The 19,413-nt window shown below is 40.7% G+C and overlaps 1 protein-coding gene across 1 annotated transcript in view; it reads left to right on the top strand.

Annotated features, from left to right (window-relative positions):
- The window catches only part of PCNX2 (pecanex 2), a 159,744-nt gene that overhangs the window by 20,583 nt on the left and 119,748 nt on the right, over positions 1-19,413 (top strand). Inside the window, exons 6-9 of the mRNA XM_056342869.1 lie at positions 1,460-1,607; positions 1,776-1,921; positions 3,144-3,237; positions 17,409-17,544. Of these exons, the coding sequence (XP_056198844.1) occupies positions 1,460-1,607; positions 1,776-1,921; positions 3,144-3,237; positions 17,409-17,544 (524 nt within the window). The remainder of the gene's footprint in view (positions 1-1,459; positions 1,608-1,775; positions 1,922-3,143; positions 3,238-17,408; positions 17,545-19,413) is intronic.

Raw genomic sequence — 19,413 nt, 5'->3', positions numbered from 1 at the left:
ATGTTCCCCCGCCGCACTCAAAAAAAAAGTCAGTGAAATGTCTGCAGTGAAAAGTGGCTATGTGTGAGAGGCTTTCTGGCATTAGAGAGGTGTGTCCTGTGAATTGAAACTGGTGTGGATATGTCTTAACTCTTGAAGGTACGTTGGTTTGCAGAAGTGACGTGTTAACTAGATCAACTGATACCGTTGGAGGAAAACAAGACTGAAAGGTCTGCATATCCAAAAGCTTCTTTGCTTTTTTCAAATTATATCAGTTGGCCTAATAAAAGGTATTACAGCTCTACAAGCCTTGAATCTGTTTTATTCTTAGACTGTCTTAGCTGTGACACCACTGGTTCTTGACTGGTGACTCTTGCAGTTTAGGATAGTACTTGTATTAGTAGGAAGTGTGGTTTAACAAATGGTATTCTTTGTGGGGCAAATTTCTGTGTTGTGGTTTTTTTTTTCTTGATGATTAGATTTTTAAGGCATTTAAACAGGAAATACTGCAAGAAGTCTGGGTAAGTACATTTCAATACACCTGGCTTAGTGCAAGAAGCTACAGGACTCACTGAAACATCTCCAACAAGCACCACAAATTTTTTTTTTCTTCTATTTAAAGCATTTAATTGTGTGACTGCACATGGTGGTGATAAAATCACTGTCTTAGCTGCATTTTAAAATCCTAACATACAGTTTATTTTAGTTTACAGTCAAAGCACATTTGCAAAATGTTTTGTTATTCAACATGAATATTTAGTTACTAAAAAAGAATGTTGCTTGAAAGTTGTGCATGTATATAAGTAAATGATGTACAGGTGTAGGGAGATAATAGAAATATAACTGGTATTCAAATTGGTATTCAGACTAGTAGAAATTGGATGAGTCCATCATGTATATTTTAATTCTATTTTGTATTTTCCAAGCATAGGAAAACCTACTGTGAAATTGTTTAGCCGGTTTGTCTTGTCCTGCATCAAGTGTGTGGCTGGTGGCAAGAGGGATTAGGCAGCTACCTGCTTTCCCATCCTGGAGCTCTGTTTCCTTTGAAGGTGCTGCTGTCCCTTTTGTAAAAGGGGAATGGGCCAGTGCTCCTGCTTTTCTGCTGCCAGTGTACACAGCTTGGGAACAAATTACGGCCCCCAGGGAAGCAGCCTTTTACCATTCTAGGTTAGGGACAGATTTCTTCCCTCTGAAACAACAAGAGAAGCAAAGCAGAAATTCTCTCTTGTTTGTCCTTTGCTTCACACTGCCTGTTCTTGAAACAACCCATTCACACAGCCTCCTCCAGTCAGAGTACCTCCTCGTCCACGTTTCTGTGATTGCATTGTTTTAAGTAATTTTACTAGTTTTATGGAAAACATTAATTACTGCAGCATTTTAGCTTTTCTCTTTTAGATGCTCGTGTTCGTGGTTAATGAATGAAATTCTTGACAGTCATCTGCAGAGAGTGGCTCCACTTCACTGCCCTGTTTTCCAGATAGCCAGATGACGGAGAGAAAAGAAGAAATGGTGGGAACAGAAAAGCACTGTGAGCAACTTCCTAAACAGGAAAGATCAGATGTACAAAGCCAAGATCGTGCTAGTACTAGTCCGGTGCTACCAGAGTCTGCCAAATTTGCAGCACTGTAAGGCCAGTTTACTTTACAATTTTGTACTTCAAAGATATGATGTAAGCTGTTTTGTTTCACTGAGTAGAAATGACATAAACTTTTAATTAACCTCTCTTTCTTTTTGTTTTATTGAGAACAAGAAAAAAGTTCCTCATAGTAGTTTTGAAACATTTTTGTGTCAAGTTACCAGGGCAACAGGCAAAGGCAGATAATCTACCGGGTAACTTCTCAGCAAGACAGTTCTGTCTTGCAAGTAATAAGTGGACCTGAGGCATCTGTGCAAGACGAGCTATCCGTGGATGCAATGCACGTGTTCATAGATGAAAATGGTGAGTTTCTGTACTTGGAATAATTACAATGTGTGAGGAAACTTCTGTAGAATCTTTAGATGCCCTGGAAGGGTATTTCTCTTGTCTGTTACCAATTGCATCTTTTATTGTGTGTATGGAAGAAAAGGGCTTAGTAATTTAAAGTCAGATCAGCAATAACTAGAGTTTTCAAAATCCACCAGCGACCATCAGAGACCTGAAGCTTACACAGGATGTGAAGTTTATCTTCCAAACGTCACCTTCAAAAAATGCTGGCTAGGCCAGAAAGCTACTTCTGTCTTTGCAGAAGGACCCTGATGCTTTCTGCCTGGTGAGGAGTTTTGCACTGGTCTGGCTGGGCAAAATGTTCCTGCTTTTTGCTGTTTTGTTCTTCAGCTGGCTCAGACTGAACTCTCTGATAATGTGGTGGTTGCTGTCATTCGGAGTTGTGGTCTGCTCCCCCTTTCAAGAGAATTGATGAGTCTTACCCCATGCCTATGCTTCTTGTGCCGCTGCTCTGCAGCTGTTCCTGGAGGCCAGAGCTGTAATAAATAGACGTGATAGTGGCTTGGTTGAACTCCCTGTAGTGCCCTGTGAGGTGCTGGCCCATACCTCTGACAGGCAGCTGTCCCAAAAGCTGTCTTTCCCTTAAAGCTGCCTTCAAAACCAGTGTGGAATGGGTGCTCGTGGTAGCTGGGCTTGTGACCCCAGAGATGCTGTGGTTTTCTGCCGATTCCTCCTGGCCCTGCGTGCAGCCCTGCAGCTCCTGGTTTGCTCTAGGTCTAAGAGCAGCAGCTGCGGGTCAGGCAGTCTGCATGGTTTCTGGGTCAACGAGCAGTGAACCTTCACTTTTTGCTGCGTATCCAGGGAGGGAGTAGCAGCGGCTACGCTTTGAACAGAATTTTCCCCTGCTTTGTACCTCCAGACCTCAACTTTGTGAACTGAAAAAAAAATACTTGATGATTTCACATTTTACAAGGAACTTAGATTGGTAGATGGGTTTTGCATTTACTTTACATGCCTTTTAAATTTTCACTGTAACTTCGGAGTTTTCATTTGTCTCAGGTTTTTAGTTGTTCAAATGTTAATTTGCTTTCTGAAGTCTAAAATAAGCCTAGTGCGCAGACTGAAAACTGTGTAAATGTGCCTGACCTAAAATGTATTTTTTATACACTTTGTGTGTAAAACAAATGATCATTTCACTGAACTGTTTTTTTTTTTTTTTTCTCTGTATTTTCTAAAGGGGAAATTAGATCCTGTTATTTAAAGGCCGGCTGTCAGAAGGAAGGAAATTTTCGACATCAGCTATCAAATTGTGATTGTATTTCAAATGCTCAGTAAGTAAGCCCTGATTTTTGGAAACTTTAGAAGTTTTCGTTGCAAGAAGCTATGAAACTAATTGTAGCTGTTAAAGTGCATGTGAAGAGGACCACTGGAAAATAAATGTGCTAACCTCTTCTAGAGGTGTCAGAGCATGCTTTTTTTGTTTGTTTGTTTTGTGCTAATACAGTACTGCTTTGTAAGAGTGTTGATAAGGAAAAGTAAAAAAACCTAAAACTACCCAGTGTGCTTTCATTACTTTCTGGGAATAGTCAAAGTCAAGTGTGGTGATTATAATTAAGATTGTAATTAAAACAAAGTATGTGGGACTGTTAGTAGCTGTTCTCTCAACCTTGTCTTTCTCGCTGCCCATCCCTGTTGGGTCCATTGTAGATTTTTAGTGCTGTGTCAGTGTCGGCCAGTGACACTGCTCCCTGTGGATTCTAGCAGCAGAGCCTTTCACCTTACATGAAATGTCCCATGATAGGTTGCCACTCTGAAAAGGTGTATGAACAATTTCTTTTTACAAATGTCTCTTTGGAGTGATCCACATGAATCCTGTATTCGTTACTGTAATTTCCACAGCCTCTCCCATGTGATCTGTTGTTTGTATATCAGTAAAAAGAATTTTAACTGTTCATAAGTATTTTTATTTAATAAATTTATGTTTTTCCTACTGCTATACAGCATTTGGAAAAGCTGGGTGAAGGGGTGAGAGGGTCATAATTAATAGTAAATATTTTTTCAAGTGTTTGGTTTTCAGTGGAGACTTCTGAAAAGCTGGGGACTGTGTTAAAGACAGTGTTAGCATTTTATACACAATGCTATTACGAGAGACATGAGAATAATGCTTTTTAATAGTCAGTGGGCAAAGATTAAAAAAAAAGAGTTCATCTACAGTAGAAATGTTCTGTCTGTCTTTAGCAAAATAAAACAAATCCAACCCGGCAGGGTTCAGTTTTGACCTAACATCAAACATTTTACTTCAGGGCTGTTTAACTCTTGCAACTCTCCTTGTTTCACCTTGCACAGAATACTCCCCTCCTCCCCCATCACAACTGAGAACTTGAATCTGTCCTAAATTCAGAAATAGTTTACTGTCCCCTGACATTTATCAGTGAATCTGTTTTTTTTATCAGAAGAAGAACAGTCTTCCTTCTCACATAAGAAGTCCTTCTGAATCTGTCTTTGCTAGATGCTTATGTAGTATCTCTGTCTTCCTGTACTTTATTAAGTACTGTTTTTTACTTTGTGTTTTGCAGACCTCTAGGGATGCTAATTGTTTTTAAGGGATCTGCTAAAATGTTTTTAACGAAAGGAAGTTCAGATATTCTTTGAAGCCATTTACATTTAATTTCTAAAGATTTAATTCCTGAGGATCAGCACCTTTGCTGGAAATATTGGAGTGACAGTTCAGATGGGGGAACAGAACAAATCAGCAAAGACGAGTGGGTTCCCACGACTGTTTCAGTATGGCAGTCGATGGGAAGACAGACACAAGAGCTTTTCCAAGAACAGAGCAGCACCAAGGAAAGTGTGATGCGGAAGTTCACATGAAAAACAGTGAAAGGGAACAAGGAAGCGTGAAGTGTGCACAAGTTTGTTTTTGTAAAGGCAGTATGTAGTATGTTTAGGCCGGAGAGATTACTAAGAGCTTTTGTTCAATGGGCAGTTCCTACCATCTGTGCATAGGATAGCACAGGAAGGAAAGTTTTTTTTTTGTCTAAATACAAGGTTACCTGATGGTGAACACCTGAAAAAAAAAAAAGAATGTGGAACACTTAACAACATATAGAAATTAGAGGGGCAAATCTGCTTTAAGGACAGTTCACTAATGAGGCATCTTTCCTTCCCCTTTTCCTCTAGTTTCAGCTGCAGACTTGTGTGTCACTTAGGTTAGTTTCTCATCTGTGGTTAAAGATAAGCCAAATAATCTCAGCTAATAACCAATGATCTTTTCATTACTGAAGAAAAAGGCAAATAGAATAAAATAAAGCACAAGGCGTTCGCTTCAGATAGTCTCTTCTGTATGTCTGTCTGTGGAGAGCTCCTGAAAAATTACTCCCTGGAGTGTGGGCCTTCCTCCGGTGGAGATGTTCGCTGTGCAAGTAGTCCATACCAACAGGAGATGCTGCTCTTATGGAAGGATATTAGAAAAGGTACATGGAAAGCATCTCTGGGATGTCCTTGACGTACATCTCCCAGCCCATCAGAAAGTTAACTAAGACAATGACTCTGACAGTAGTTCTTCATGAGGACTTGAGACGGTACAGAAACAGCAGCTTTAGGCTTGGGGTCTGAATCCATTAACGAGCCATCCAAATTAGATTTTATGAGGTCAAAGTATGCAGGAGAAAGTTAATGCCTGGACATAAGAGGTGCCATCCTCCTTGAATAGGAGGGCTAGCGTTTTGATCTCAGGGAGCCCCCATTTCAGAATCTAGAATAAGCTGATGGAGGACAATAGACAGGTCTGCAGTAGATGTGTGTAAGCTCTTAAAGCACTTTTCACCAATCATGTTTGCTATATAGTGTTAAGATTAGGCGGCTTCTAAAGGGAAAATGTCAAATGGAGTTGAGCTGGTGGAGTAACTAGGTGGATGTGCACGGACCGTGCCCTGGTGTGCTCCTCTGTGAGGAGAATTGGCCCAGGTTGGCTGGGGGCAAGAGGCTTCTTGCTTTGGGTGTGCTGTTGGGAGAAGCAGCAGATCAGAGGCACAGGTGTGCTAAGAGTTGTGACGCTTCTGGGTAACATTGCTGCTGGGGAAGGAGGAAGGAATTTTGACTGGGGAGAGTATGAACTCTGTCTGGTTTCTCAAAAATACTGTAATTGCCTTATGAAATTGGTGGTAGGTAAATACCTTTTAACTAAGTTAGGCAAACTGGATAAGGTATTTTAATATTACTCAAAAGAAGCCATTAAAGAAAGCCTTGAGGCAGACTAACTAATGTTTAACGATCTTAAATTCAAATTATAACTTGCTATTTCTGTCTATTGAGTCCTACTATTGTCTGCTTCAGTAGTAAAGTCTTAACCGATCTGGCATTTCACAACAAATTACTAGGAATGGAAATTAGAGTAGTATTTCTGTGGCCTGTAAACATTTTATCTTATCTTCTTGGCACAGCTCCTGAAATCCATTTCTCACAAGTGATGCAAAATCCTAACAGTGTTGCTCTGTCTCATAAGTGATGCTGCATTATGTTTGGCTTTGTGGGTTTTTTTGTTCTCCACTTTTGTGTGTTTCCTGCTCTTCCTTTGCTTGTAAAGGGCAGATGGACAGCAATGGATTACAATGTGCCAGAGAAAGCAGATGTCCAAGTTTGAAGGAGTCTGTGCTTTCTTCCTTCAGAGGCCCCTTGACATTGCAGGCAATGCTATTTGAGGGAATTGCACTGTCTTGTCAGGTATCAGCACTCCATCGCCTCTTTTTAGCTCTGCAGTGTTGTGAGATGATCTTCCATTTATCAATGTTAATATGTTTTCCACCATATTCGATTTTTTTTTCTTTTTAGCTTTATTTTTTGCATTTTCAACTGTAGTAGTTGTCTTAATGAAAGACACTACTTGTACCTGAAGTCCTTATCCTGGAAATTTTCAGAGCTGCTTAAATGTGGCGTAAACAGGCTCTTACTAATAATTTCTAAAATGACTCTTTAATTCTGCCAAAGGTTACTGAGAATTAGAATTGTTCCAAATTGTCTCCATATTTGTCTGTCACCAGTCCAGCAGTCCAGTGTTAAAAATATTTAGAAACTTAAGTTAGTTAAGGTAAATTTAAATGAGGTTTTTATGTTGTAATAATCACCAAAAAATATAATTCCTTTTCTATCTTAACCCTCACTTTGGCAGGTGATTCTTGTTCCTGACTTGGGTAAGTTGTTTCAACATTTGCAGGTAGCTAATCAATTCCGCAGTTACTGTCCATGTAATTACCCTGACCCCACTTCTGTCTGTAATCTTGCCAGCCACACTTCTTGCCAGCAGTCCCTGTGGAATGGGTTCCCTCCTGAGCTAATTGCCTCTAAATTTGATGTTCCCATTACCTTGCCAACTTCACCTCTAGCCATAAATTGCTTTGTGACAGACTTTGACAAGACAAAGTATAAACTGTATTCTCAGCTCATGAATTATGTTAGAAACTAGTTACAGAAAGACCATTTGCATCTGTTTTGGAGTGAGAAATTGGAAATAGCTTTCTCATCCTGAAAACCATTCATTCTTCTGCCCCATTGCATTACGTTCTTTACCAGCCTTTGTCTCTCTTACAGTGAATCCTTAATGTTTCTATGCTGTGTGTTTTGAGTATGTTCTTGGCTTCTGGGAAGGCAGATAAGGATGAGGAAGTTCACATTTGTCTAAGATAGGTGCCTGGTATAAGCATGAACTGCCTTTTTTGCGTAGTTAGTTTGACTTCTCACCAAATGGCCACTAGGTTTACATCTTACCTGTATAGAACAGTGAAAATTTCAAGTTAAAATTCTTCCCATTAGATTGGTGATACGAAGTAAACCCCATGATCCTTAACAAGAACACTTAAGACTCCTTAAAGTGAGCTGAAAGAATGTATATATTAAAGCATTGTTAGAGGTGGGTAGCTGTTTTCAGTGGTCAGGAAAAACAAGTTGGAGTTAATAAATGTCTTACAAATAAGGTGTCACTCTGACATACCTTTTTTTGTTTGCCCTCTGTAACAGAAAGCAGATGTTTTCCAGGAGTTTAATTACTTTGGATGCCTCTTGTAATTAAGTAACTGAGTTCTGATAAGCAGTCAAAAAGATAAATGTGAGCTATCATATTGTCTAGGCATTACATGTAAAGTGGCTCATAAATATTAGGGAAAGCGTAAGCCCCTAAAATTACCATAATTATAACGGTAGAATTAATGATTTTTTGCATGAGTTGCATATCTATTGACAGTACAGAGGCTAATAGGGACGTAAAGCATATATCTATGCCAATATATAAATTTAACAGCAATCATATATTCTGTGCATACTTGCTGTACAAGGCTAAGTAGTTTTAAAATGTTTAACTGTTTTTCTAAGTGTGCTGTCTTTGCATACTGGGGCTCTTTTTTGGAACTTTGAGCACCTTCTGCATGTGTGTACATAGATACTGAAGAAAAATCTGTCACTATTTGGCACCTCTCAGAAAGGTAGCTGTCCTCAACGTGTATGAAATGGTGTTCTGTCTTTATAAATCACTTTTAGAATTTAGAATATAAGGTTGATCTATAGGTATATTGTCCTTCCTGATTTCACATCTATGAAAAACTCTTCAACTAATGTAAACTATGGCAGTTTCTTTACTCAAATATCGAGTACTAAAATAATGTGCTGCCTGCGTGCGTAGTCTTTCTCTGCTTCCTTCACTTTGGTTACGAAAAACAGAAAAAACAAGCTTACAATAAACTTGAGGGCACTAGTGTAACACACTTTGCTATTTTGATATTTTCGATGTAGTTTTGTTCCTACCAAAAATATATCCTAAATTTTTGCCGTGTGTAAAATCTTGTTCTTAGTAATGAAAGGAATAGTGTTTGGAGAAACTAACACAACATCCAATATCAAAAAATCATACTGTTAGGTATAAAGTTGTTAAATAACTGGCTATATTCACATGATAATCTGTGAAATGCTGTAATCATTATGCATTCAAATTATTTTTCTTTCTGTTTTTCTGATTCAAACAATTTTGTAAATATTGCCAGTCAGGAATAAGCTATCCAAAGCTTCCATGGTATGTCTGAAGCAATTCAGAGGCATGATAGCCCTGTGAAACTCAGGTGTTTTCCTCCGTAAGTTTTACTGTTGGTCTGTCACCATGTTTTTATTTCAGCATCACATTTTGCTAGGTAATGTGAACAAATCTAATTTTAAGAAGACCTGGATTTATTTCCCAAAAGTTTCTGCATTTTTTCCATGCTGTTTTGCTCTGGTATATTGCAGTCTGTCTCTGACACGTTCAGAGGTATTCAGATCTGAGATGAGAAAAGATCTATAAGCATCCCTGAAGAGCATGTCAGTGCAGGGTCATGCTAGATACTCAATAGTATTTATGGGTGTTTGAGTACTTTTCTCTGCATCCTTGCAATTTTTTCGATTTTAAACACAAAGCTTTCTTTGGTGTGTGTGCAAACATATGTGCGCTAAGGTTAATGATGTTTCAAAAAATACAGGAGATCCACACAAAATCATGATGTGGTTATATCCATATGTTCTCAGTGTTAGCTGAAAAACGGAGGTGTGTGTACCTCCAAGGAAAAATGGGTTTTGTTGAGGTTTTTTTCTTAAGTAGAAAAAAAGCTAAGGGCTACTTTTTGAGGATAGGCCAATTCTGTCTCTCAAACCAAGTGTTACATCTTCTAAAGCCAACTGGAGTTGTGCCCACAGAAGCTGTTGAAGCATTTGGCCACTTACATTTATTTCAAGAAATACTTGAGGTTGTAGTGAATGGAATTAACAAGAATACTGTTTGTATTCTTGAGCCTGTTTCCTTCTCTCGTATGTTAAACTCCTGAGAATAAAACCATATTGAAACTGCCACTTATGTGCAGGGATGGCATTGGTACCATCAACCGCATGTGTTGATTTTAAAGAGGTAGAGTTGGTGTCTCTTCAGAACAATACAAGTTTTTACCAAGAGCAGTTCAACTTTGTGATGCAAAAGCATTTGATTCATTCAAATGCATATATAGGTTTAAGTGCTGGACCTCTTGCTGCAGTCTATCACTTCATGTGTCTGGCAGCAGTCAGCAATAGCCATAAATTGCATCAAGAGGCTACCATGCTGCATATGTGTAATAGAAGCTGGATTTTAAAATAAATATGTAAGATAGGCCACAGAAATGGATGTATGGCATGCAGCAGAAAGATTTGAGAACTGGAGCAGTGTCATGGTTTAACCCCAGCCAGCCACCAAGACCCACAAAGCCGCTTGCTCAGTCCCCCAGGTGGGATGGGGGAGAGTGTCAGAAGAGTAAAATTGAAAAAACTCACAGACTGAGATAAAAGGTGGTTTAATAAGTAAATCAAAAGCCACGCACACGAGCAAAACAAAACAAGGAATTCATTCCCCCCTTCCCACCAGCAGGCAGGTTCAGCCATCTCCAGGACAGCCGGGCTCTCTCATGTGTAACGATGACTTGGGAAGACAAGCACCATCGCTCTGAACCCCCCCCCCTTCCTTCTTCTTCCCCCAGCTTTATATGCTGAGCGTGACATCATTTGGTAGGGGATACCCCTGGGGTCAGCTGGGGTCAGCTGTCCCGGCTGTGTCCCCTCCCAGCTCCCTGTGCCCCCCAGCCCACTCGCTGGTGGGGTGGGGTGAGGAGCAGAGGAGCCCTCGGCTCTGGGTAAGCCCTGCTCAGCGGCAGCCGAAACATCCCTGTGCTATCAACGCTGTTTTCAGCACAAATCCAAAATGCAGTCCTGTACCAGCTGCTATGAAGAAAACAAACTCTATCCCAGCCAAAACCAGCAGCAGATGAAAGAATGATTGCCCAGCCCTGAGAACAAAAACATTTTTCCCTCTTAGCTGCAGATTTTCCTGCCTGCCTAAGTGACACTTGGGCTTTCACTTGAAATCAATTGTATATATACATCTAACTTGCTGTACACCTTTAAAAAAATAATTGTTCTAGTTTGAGCCTTCTGCTTTCTTGGTCAGGTACCTTTTTAATTTATGTATGCGATTATTAAAGTTATATTTAATGTTATGTATGTATATAATTGTATTTATGTATGTTTCATTATTATGCATGGTTCATCCATACCAGGACAATTCATGCATTCATGTTGTCCTTTTCATCTTCTGTCCGAGCATTTGGTCCTCTAAACTCCTCACTTTTTCAGATGAGGCTCTGACACTAAAACTAGGCTTCTAAGAAGCTATGTTATAGTTTAAGTGTAAAATCCTTTGCAGTGCAGAGAACTCCATTAAGAAAAAAAAATCTTTTTTTGTTTGTTTTGAGAATATATATTTTTTTTTCAGCAACAGCAGGGCCAATAGGTCAAAAAGAAGTAGTTGCAGCAAAAGAGTGACTGGCAAGTACTAAGAAAATAGTGTTAAAGTTACCTGCCAGTACAGCTGCAGAGTGCTAGTGTTTCTGGATCAGGGCGAAAGAGAGAACTTCAAGGGGTTGATTTGCATTCACATCCCTGAATAAGCTGCTTGAGTGCATTATACTATATGAAAGTTATCTATCTGAATGCCTTGGTGATACTGTATGTCTCCTGTACGAATTCATTAATGCTTCGGGATGTTCACTGTTGGAAAATTGCCCCCACCTTTGAGGTTCATTCCTCATAGGGGAAAGTAGACTTATAAGCAGATTATTATTTTTTTAAATTATTTTTAGCATTTCAAAATGCCCTTTTAGAATGACAAAAGAGTGTATCACTAAAACATCCTTCTATTTCCCAGCAAGGTGACCCAAATAACAAAGATCACCCACTGCTCTAGTAATAGGCTGCTGAGTCTTAAATATTTCTTAAAGCTGCTTGGCAGGTTCTGCAGTTCTGCAGCCGAGCACGTTTTGAGATGGATGTGACAAATATTATATAGTTCCTTTTGGGATTCAGTGACTTCAGGTGAGCTGGTCACCTGAGCTCTAGTGCTGCTTGAACAGGTAGACGAGTGTGGTGTGTGCATGCTGAAAATTGTAATGTTTGAACTGCAATGAAGCCATTGATTTTTCTGAAAAATACTCGTGGCAAACTCGGTAGCTTTTTCCTGCTGGCTTGCTGGGGACAGGAGGAAACGCTTGGCTTAGCTTGGCCGGTTCAAGTCCTTTCCTGTATTTGTAGGGGGTTTTTAGCCCCTCTCTGTGGGCGCGGGGCAGGATGAGGCCGGGAGGTCGGAGGGGGCTGTGCTGCCACATGATGGCAGCAAAATCCTGCTCAGGGCTCGGAGCTTCCTGGGTCCTTCGGCTTTTGGGACTGGTTTCTCTTCCCTCCTCCCACGCTTTCAGAAGGAGAGCTAAAAGGGCAGTTTTAAAATACTCTGGAGATAATGGAACCGTGGGTGCTGTTAATGCATTAATCCCCGTAAAGCTGCATCTTCTCGAAATGCATCCTCTAGTTTATTAGTACACACTGTTTGCTTTTAAACTTACTACTTTTATCTTTGCTCTCAAATGTAATAGGCTTATGAATTATCACTTCAGGTGCTTGTGATCAAACTAAAAAAATCTGAATACTGAGAAGGAAGAGTGTACCTAGTGGATCCCTTTCTTACACCCGAGCAAGGCGGCGTTCCTAACTCCCTGCCTCCGTATTGCCCACAGCGCTGCTGGTAACACACTTTCCAAGGCACTTCTGTCCATGTGTAGGATCTGCCTTAATGAACTTAATATGTACCACTGCTCATTTTGTAGCCTCTTGCAAAACTTTTAACAGTGATCTTCTATTCTTTCCCGTCTGTTATGGCAGTAAATCAGTATATCCAACTTTCCCATTCTGTAAACACAGGTGTGCTATCTTGCTGTCATTGGGGGTGTTAATATTGCTAGTTAAAACAAATGCCAAAATCCTCCCCAATCCTAGCAAAACATGAACAAGATTTAAGAGAGATTTCATCTTTAGCTTGAGCTCCCCTCGGAAGTAGCCGCTAAGAAAAATTAAAATATGCATTCTGAATCAATTGTATTCTTTTTTCTTACCAAAAAAGTGAAGACTGCCTCTTCTTCTTCTTCTTCTTCATGTTTTTTCCATGTTTGCTATGATTTGGTTTGTCACATAATTATCCAGTCTTAATGTGGCTGTCACTTTGGCATATTTCAATTGTCTTACGTGCCTGAAGTTGCTTTTTAAGTCTTGTTATTTGGAAGTACACTTGGGAACTGCAAATCATCTGCTGCTTAAAAAAAAATAATATCCACAGCTGGTGGCTTTAATCTCAGTCCTGAATTGTGCAATCCTCTGGTCAGGTTGGTGCTGGCAGCTTTGTAGCAGAGACCTAATGAGTAACGGGGTAAAGATGTAGCAAGAAGCCTGTGTGATGAAGTGTAGGAGTGATTGGGACATGAAATGGCAGGGAGGCCATTTCAGGTGAGAAGGAGCAAAGCTGATGAGGTGGTCGTGGTGGTAAGACACCAGCAATGACATTGAAAAATGGAGGTGCCATCAGTGAGCAGTGGGCTGCTGTTGATCCAGCACTTTCAGTGTCAGTTCAGACACCTACATCCATACCACAAACTGACCGTTTTAAAAGGGCACAGATGTAAGGGCGTTTGGAGTTCCTGCTATGTCGTTAGCACTAACTGGCTCTTGTGCAACTCGATCGCTCAGGTCTCGCTTCAGCAAGTGCTTTGAATACACCCCAGACCAATACCTCGGAAGTGGTTGCTGGTCGGATGTGCAGAAGGGGAGATTCCCAACTCTGAGCTTCACTCTGGCTTCTTCTAGCTATCAGCTGTATTATTATTATCATTGTAGACATTTATTACATGCTCTTAAGCTTTGTAGTGACCCACACAGCTGTCTGAAGCAATCCAGTGGGATCTTTCTGCCTTAAGCAGGTGAGGAGCAAGAGGAAGATGCTTTGTTATTGTGACTGTTGTGATGCTCGTTACAAGGGTCCTTGTCCTTTCTCCTGTGTGCAAGTTAAAATGTAATTTAGCTATGACCTGCAAAACAGCTGTATTGACCGGGAATTCTTTGCGGTGTGCCTGTGTAACGAGCTTACCTTGAGAGGTGTTCGGACTCAAGGCTAGCTAATCCTTAAAAAAGGGGACAGCTTGGGCTGGGTTATGTTTGAATGGCTTGGGCCAAATTGTCAGTGGTACAAGGCAACTGTCACAGACTAATCAGGGAGAAGGAAGATTTTTCCAGTGCTATGTGGTTATACTAAACATTCTCAAGTGTTACATGATTGCTCAACTAGCTTATGTTTACTCATCAGTGTTCTTACAAAACAGAATTGTGAGCCAGAAAAAAAATCCCTGACTTCATAACCAGTTATCAGTAGAGGGTGCTATGTAGCTTTTGCATTTGATCTGCATAAGTTGTATGTTTTTCAAAGATATTTTTAGTTAATAATTTATTATTCAAAATTTAGTTCAATTATACCTTTGCTTACATTAGCAGTGCAGTTTGCTGTAGTAGATCTTGATAACATTAATTTGATTCTGCAAATGAACAGATTTTCTGTTTATCAAGATTCCATGTTATACTGCGATCAGCTCTGTTATAATGATTTTATGATTACAGAGTGTTTGCTCCTATTTATATATGGTAATAAGTTTATGGAATCTAGTTTATAAGCTTACAAAAACACAAACACCAACACCACCATCACATTTCTTACTGGTATTTGTTGTTCATGTGATAGCGCTGTCATCAGATGAGACAGCTTCTAAGTAGCTGTGCAAGCGATCCAGCGTCAGGGGGTAGCAAGTGAATGTCAGAAGGAGGTTGTGTGGAAGATAGGGATAAGTAGGAAAAAAGCAGCAAACAGGAGCTGAGGGGAACGGAAGATGAGGAAAGAGTAAGCAGATACAGAGAGATGAGGCTGATGAATAAAAGGTATAGATGGCAGATGAAGGCCAGATGACCGCTTCTGATTCTGGAGTTGTTGCTTTGCTCTCTGCCTTCCCAACTTCTCTGCCCTAATTGCCTTTTCAGGCCTAAGAAGTTTCCGATTTTTTTCCCACAGTCAGTGTCCCAGCTGCTTGCGGACTCTTCTGCCAGTTAGGCCACTGGTAGGTGGGGCTCTGGGCTCTCTTGGCTTTTCAGTTATCTTCAAGACTGGTGGGAAGTGATTTGATCTCTTAAGTTTATTCTTGGAAGAAGCCTTAGGAGTAGAAGAATTTTGATTTCTGAGAACTGATAGAGTAGAGTACCAGGGGAATATCTTTGTCTATCTATCCATCCTCTGCCATTTCCATTCTTGGTAAATGTGGGATAAAAGACACAGTCCAATCTAGAAATACTCTTGACTCCATTTGACTTTTGTAGAAAGACAGTTAAAGATGCAAAACGTTACTGGAGATTAACTCTTCATTTAGGAAGGCATGAGCAGTCCCTGTTCTATTCCCCTGCTGTTTTGTTGGGTTGCCTGTTGGGCAGGAGTTCCCAGGGTAGTGTCCTGCATAACCTGGGCTATGCTTGCTTTTTTCTTGCTGTGAACAGGGAGTCCCTGGGCTGTACCCATAATGACAAGGGATAGGACAGCTCATCCTGAGGAAAAAAAAAAAAAATCAAAAAAATCCATTGCTTTTCTTCAAGCTGAACAAGGTCACCTTTGAGTAGGGCACTTCCAAAATATGCAGAAGGCATGTCTGTCCTCCATAGTCTGTATCTGTGGGCATCTTCTTTCTGGGAGGCATGCCTCTAGGCTTTCTTCCCTTTCTTCCTGCCTAAATTTTTTGGTTGAGATCCAGGATTTTGGATCAGTTCCCGTCTCTTCTGTATTCTTTGGTTATTGACTGCTGGTGAGGTGCTAAACAAGACCTGCAAAGGAGATTTGTTCTTACAGAGAGTTGCCTTGTGGCTGGGACACGTTGGGACAAGCGGGTTGTGTTGGCCCAAGTCCTCATTTCCTAGTGCTGTGCGAAGGGAACATGACAGCTGTCCTGACTCCGTGGGGCAGATGGTGCATCTGCCTGTAGCAGGAGGAGTGGGGAGTGCAAGGGAAGCCATGATGGTCAAGAACACGGGGTACTCTCATTTCTGTTCAGCTGATAGTTCTGGAATGGCAGATGGTGAGTGTCAGGTCTGGCATCCAAGCCTGATAGCAATCAAGGCTTTGAAAAAAAGTACCTGCCTGGCTCGGAGACCAGAGGTGGGATGGTGAGGCTGCTGGTTGTTGGTCCAGGCAGAGCTAGCAAGTCCTGGAGGGGAGAGGGAGAGAGTGGGCTTGTTTCAAGCGGTTGGTGTGACTCTTCAGCCCTGCTTCTAAGTAATCCAGACTTCTAAGTAATCCAGAACCTTATCCCAGCACAGCGCTAGCCACTGCAGCTGAAGTTAACAACCAGTTATGTGCAGGACAGCCACAATTTTAAAGCCCCTTTTGTTGGGCTTAACAAGGGTCACACAACAGCTTTAGGAATTGGTGCCCAGGGGTGAGGAAGGTTGAGTTAACTAAAATGAATAGGGTGGCTTGAGGGTAAGGGTATGCAAGATGAGGGGTTTATCCTTTGCTCTGCCACAGGCTTCCTGGCTGACGGTACACAGATCGCTCTAGTTTTTTCCTGCTTGTCTTTCCTTTATGGAAAACAGGAACAATAGGTATTGACTACCTTGCATGAGCACCGAGGTGCTTTCACCTCATGCAGATATGAAAGTAATAAGAGCCCCAGGCAGGCATCCAGAGGCAGGGGGGTAATGAGCTCAGAGCAGGGCGCCTGACGTATAAACCCTATTTGAAGAAAATAAGCCGGAAGTATCCAAAACAGATCTCTTCTCCAATTAACAATTATTTCATTTCAATATAGTTCTTGCTGAGACCCAGTCAGTCATGTCATGGTAGCGCACCATTTCTGCAGCCCACCAGGTATCACTGCTCTAAGTGCAGAAATTTCCTCAAGTACACTGTTTAAAGTGCTGTATCTACAACATCAAAACAGTAAACGTGGAGGGGAGGGGAATAAAAATAGCATCTTGCTCAGAGCCCTCCCAGGGTGAGTTTATGCTCAGTCCAGCGGATATCTGAGCTGGCCTTATGTGAGTTAGCTCAGATATCGTTGTCGTCTTGCTAGGGCAGAAGTTCTTGTAGCCTGAATTCTCGGTAGGGGAAATTAGTACCCGCCGAATTCAGTGCAGGTGAGGCCAGACTGGCTTTGGTACCTAAGTGAGCTTGTTTGAAAGCTAATCCAGGATCTCTGCAGTAGCTGCCCTGCGGTCTTGCTTTGTAGATACGCAGCTCTTGACCTGAATTGTTCTCGGTGGACAGAACAAGGCGCTTCTGAAGTGCGATTCATTGTAGGTGTTCATCTCAAGATGAGAAAAAATACTCTACAGAAGTATCTGTTTCTCTGTGGTGGATGTGGTAGACCATGTGTATCTAAGTTTGGGTGTGAACTGCTTTGTGGGTCTGGACTAGATTTCAGGTGTCAAGGTGGAAGGCTCCATGTCCTGTGAGCCAAAAGCAAAGCAATTACAGGCTTCTTCCTGTAATGCTTCAGAAATACTAGAAAAATAGCGCTGCTTAGAACAGTTTCTTTCCTTTCTCCCCTCTGCACAGTGAAATGCAGTTCAGCTCCTCCAGTACCACCACTTCAGAGAGCCAGGAACCATCTTCGGGGGATCAAGCAGCAAGTGCGCTTCAGCAGCAGCTCTTACTGATGGTGGCACGAAGGACCCTTTCAGAAAGCCCACGGGTATATTGTAATAGCTCAGTTTCTAGCATTTTGATAAACTGCTTTATAAACAAATGCTGCAAGAATGTTCCTGTTACTTTTCTGTGCTACTTGCGGGAGAAGTTGTATTTTATGTTGATGGATGCAATTCAGCTGCTGTCTGCTGACACTGAGTAGTGTCCTAGGGGAGCACTTAAAGACTCCACCACCTAAAAAGTTGCTCTTCTATCTTCAGTCTTACTGCGTTTGAAAGAATGAGGGCACAGCCGGTAGGATTTTAGACACACTACCAGATTTTATTAGTATGAAGTGTTTATTTCAGAGTCATTACTATCATAAAACCACGTCTGGTTTCACTTTTCTGAATCGGGCAACCAGAATTCTAGGTATCTGTCGCAGAATGTCAAAGCCACCTCCTCATTGTATCTGGTAAAAGACAAAGGCCCTCAGAGTTCAGTTTGTATGGTAATATGTGGACATACTTGAACTTTACAGTTTTGCAGGTCTGTGACCAACAGCCTAAGTCTGTAATCTGGTTTTACAATTCCTTTTATAATAACTTTAACCGTCTCTTTTCTTCCATGGTAAACTCTGGTTTGGTATTTATGAATAACCTTAAAATGCCAGTTAATTATCTTTCACCTTAGATTTTGCACAGGAACTTAAAGCTAGAAGCAACTTGTATAAAGGAACTATTTTAAGTTAAAAATCAGGAAATTGTCCTGAATTGTGTATTTTAGATTGGGAAAGAGGCTTTCATATAAAGGCTCAGATATTTTCCAGATATTTATAATCTTATAAACTGTCTGTAAATTAGAGAACAATTATGCTTTTTTGTCCTTTTCTTTTTTTCCCCTCTTCTGGGAAAACTGGACCATTAAGAAGTAAGATGCATTGCTCAAGATCACATAATTTGTAACAAGGCCAGGCAGTAATTTCAGAACTTCCTGGTTTCTGATTTTATTTATTTATTTATTTATTTAAAATTAAACGTGAAATTCTGAGCCCATGTAAGTCAGGAAAAGTTCTGTCATTGATGTGAGTAAAGCTAGGGTTTCAGGCTGTCTCTGGCACTGTATAAATTTATGAAGTGAATATTTATAAGCTCTTTTTTGACGGGAGTCACAATTAGGCTTAGTGACTTGCTCAGGGCTAGTCAGAGAGTTTCCAAGATGCAGCTCCAAAATCTGACTGCAGCCCACGTACTGCAAACCTCATGTAATGGACTTCATCCAAATGTTACAGTTCCTCAGGAGCCAAAATGTTCACTTATGCACTCAGTTAAATATGTGTTAAGCTGTTCTGAGGACCAAACAATCAGATCCTCAGGTGTTTTTAATGGACTCTTCGCCATCATTTTGATATTTATTTTTTTTAATTTATTTAGTTATAGTGAGCAGTCTAGATTACAAGAGTGAAGCTAGTGATTGTGGTTGGTTGATTTTCGTGTTAACTTTCTGTTGGGAAATAGGACCCAAGAGAAAAAAACCTGTGCCAGTATTAGCAACTGTAATATTTTAAAATATATTTTTTTTCTTTAAAAATACCCCAACTCCCTTAAGTGACTTTTTAAAGTGGTAATAGAAATATTGAAATTTTGAGTACCTAAAGTACTTTTAGATTTCAAAGTCAGCGTGGTGAAAGGATTGCAATCAGTCTCACAGCTTTTAAGTTACTTGCGATTGTTACTAAGTGAAAGAACGCTGAATAGCCCAGCATCCCTTTGCATGTCTGAACACTCAGAGCTACCTGGCACCACATGACTGTATGCTTTTAGTCAATTGGAGGCATGAGATAAAAATGTATAAAGTTGAGATAAAATGTATAAAATTGAATTTCTTTCTCTGAAGCTTAAGCTAGCCTGTTTTACCTCATGTTTGCCAGCAGATT

The sequence above is a fragment of the Falco biarmicus genome, chromosome 6 (genome assembly GCF_023638135.1).
Source record: "Falco biarmicus isolate bFalBia1 chromosome 6, bFalBia1.pri, whole genome shotgun sequence".
Classification (NCBI taxonomy): Eukaryota; Metazoa; Chordata; class Aves; order Falconiformes; family Falconidae; genus Falco; species Falco biarmicus.
The sequence above is the reverse complement of the archived record's forward strand: the minus strand, read 5'-3'. Positions and strand labels throughout refer to the sequence as shown.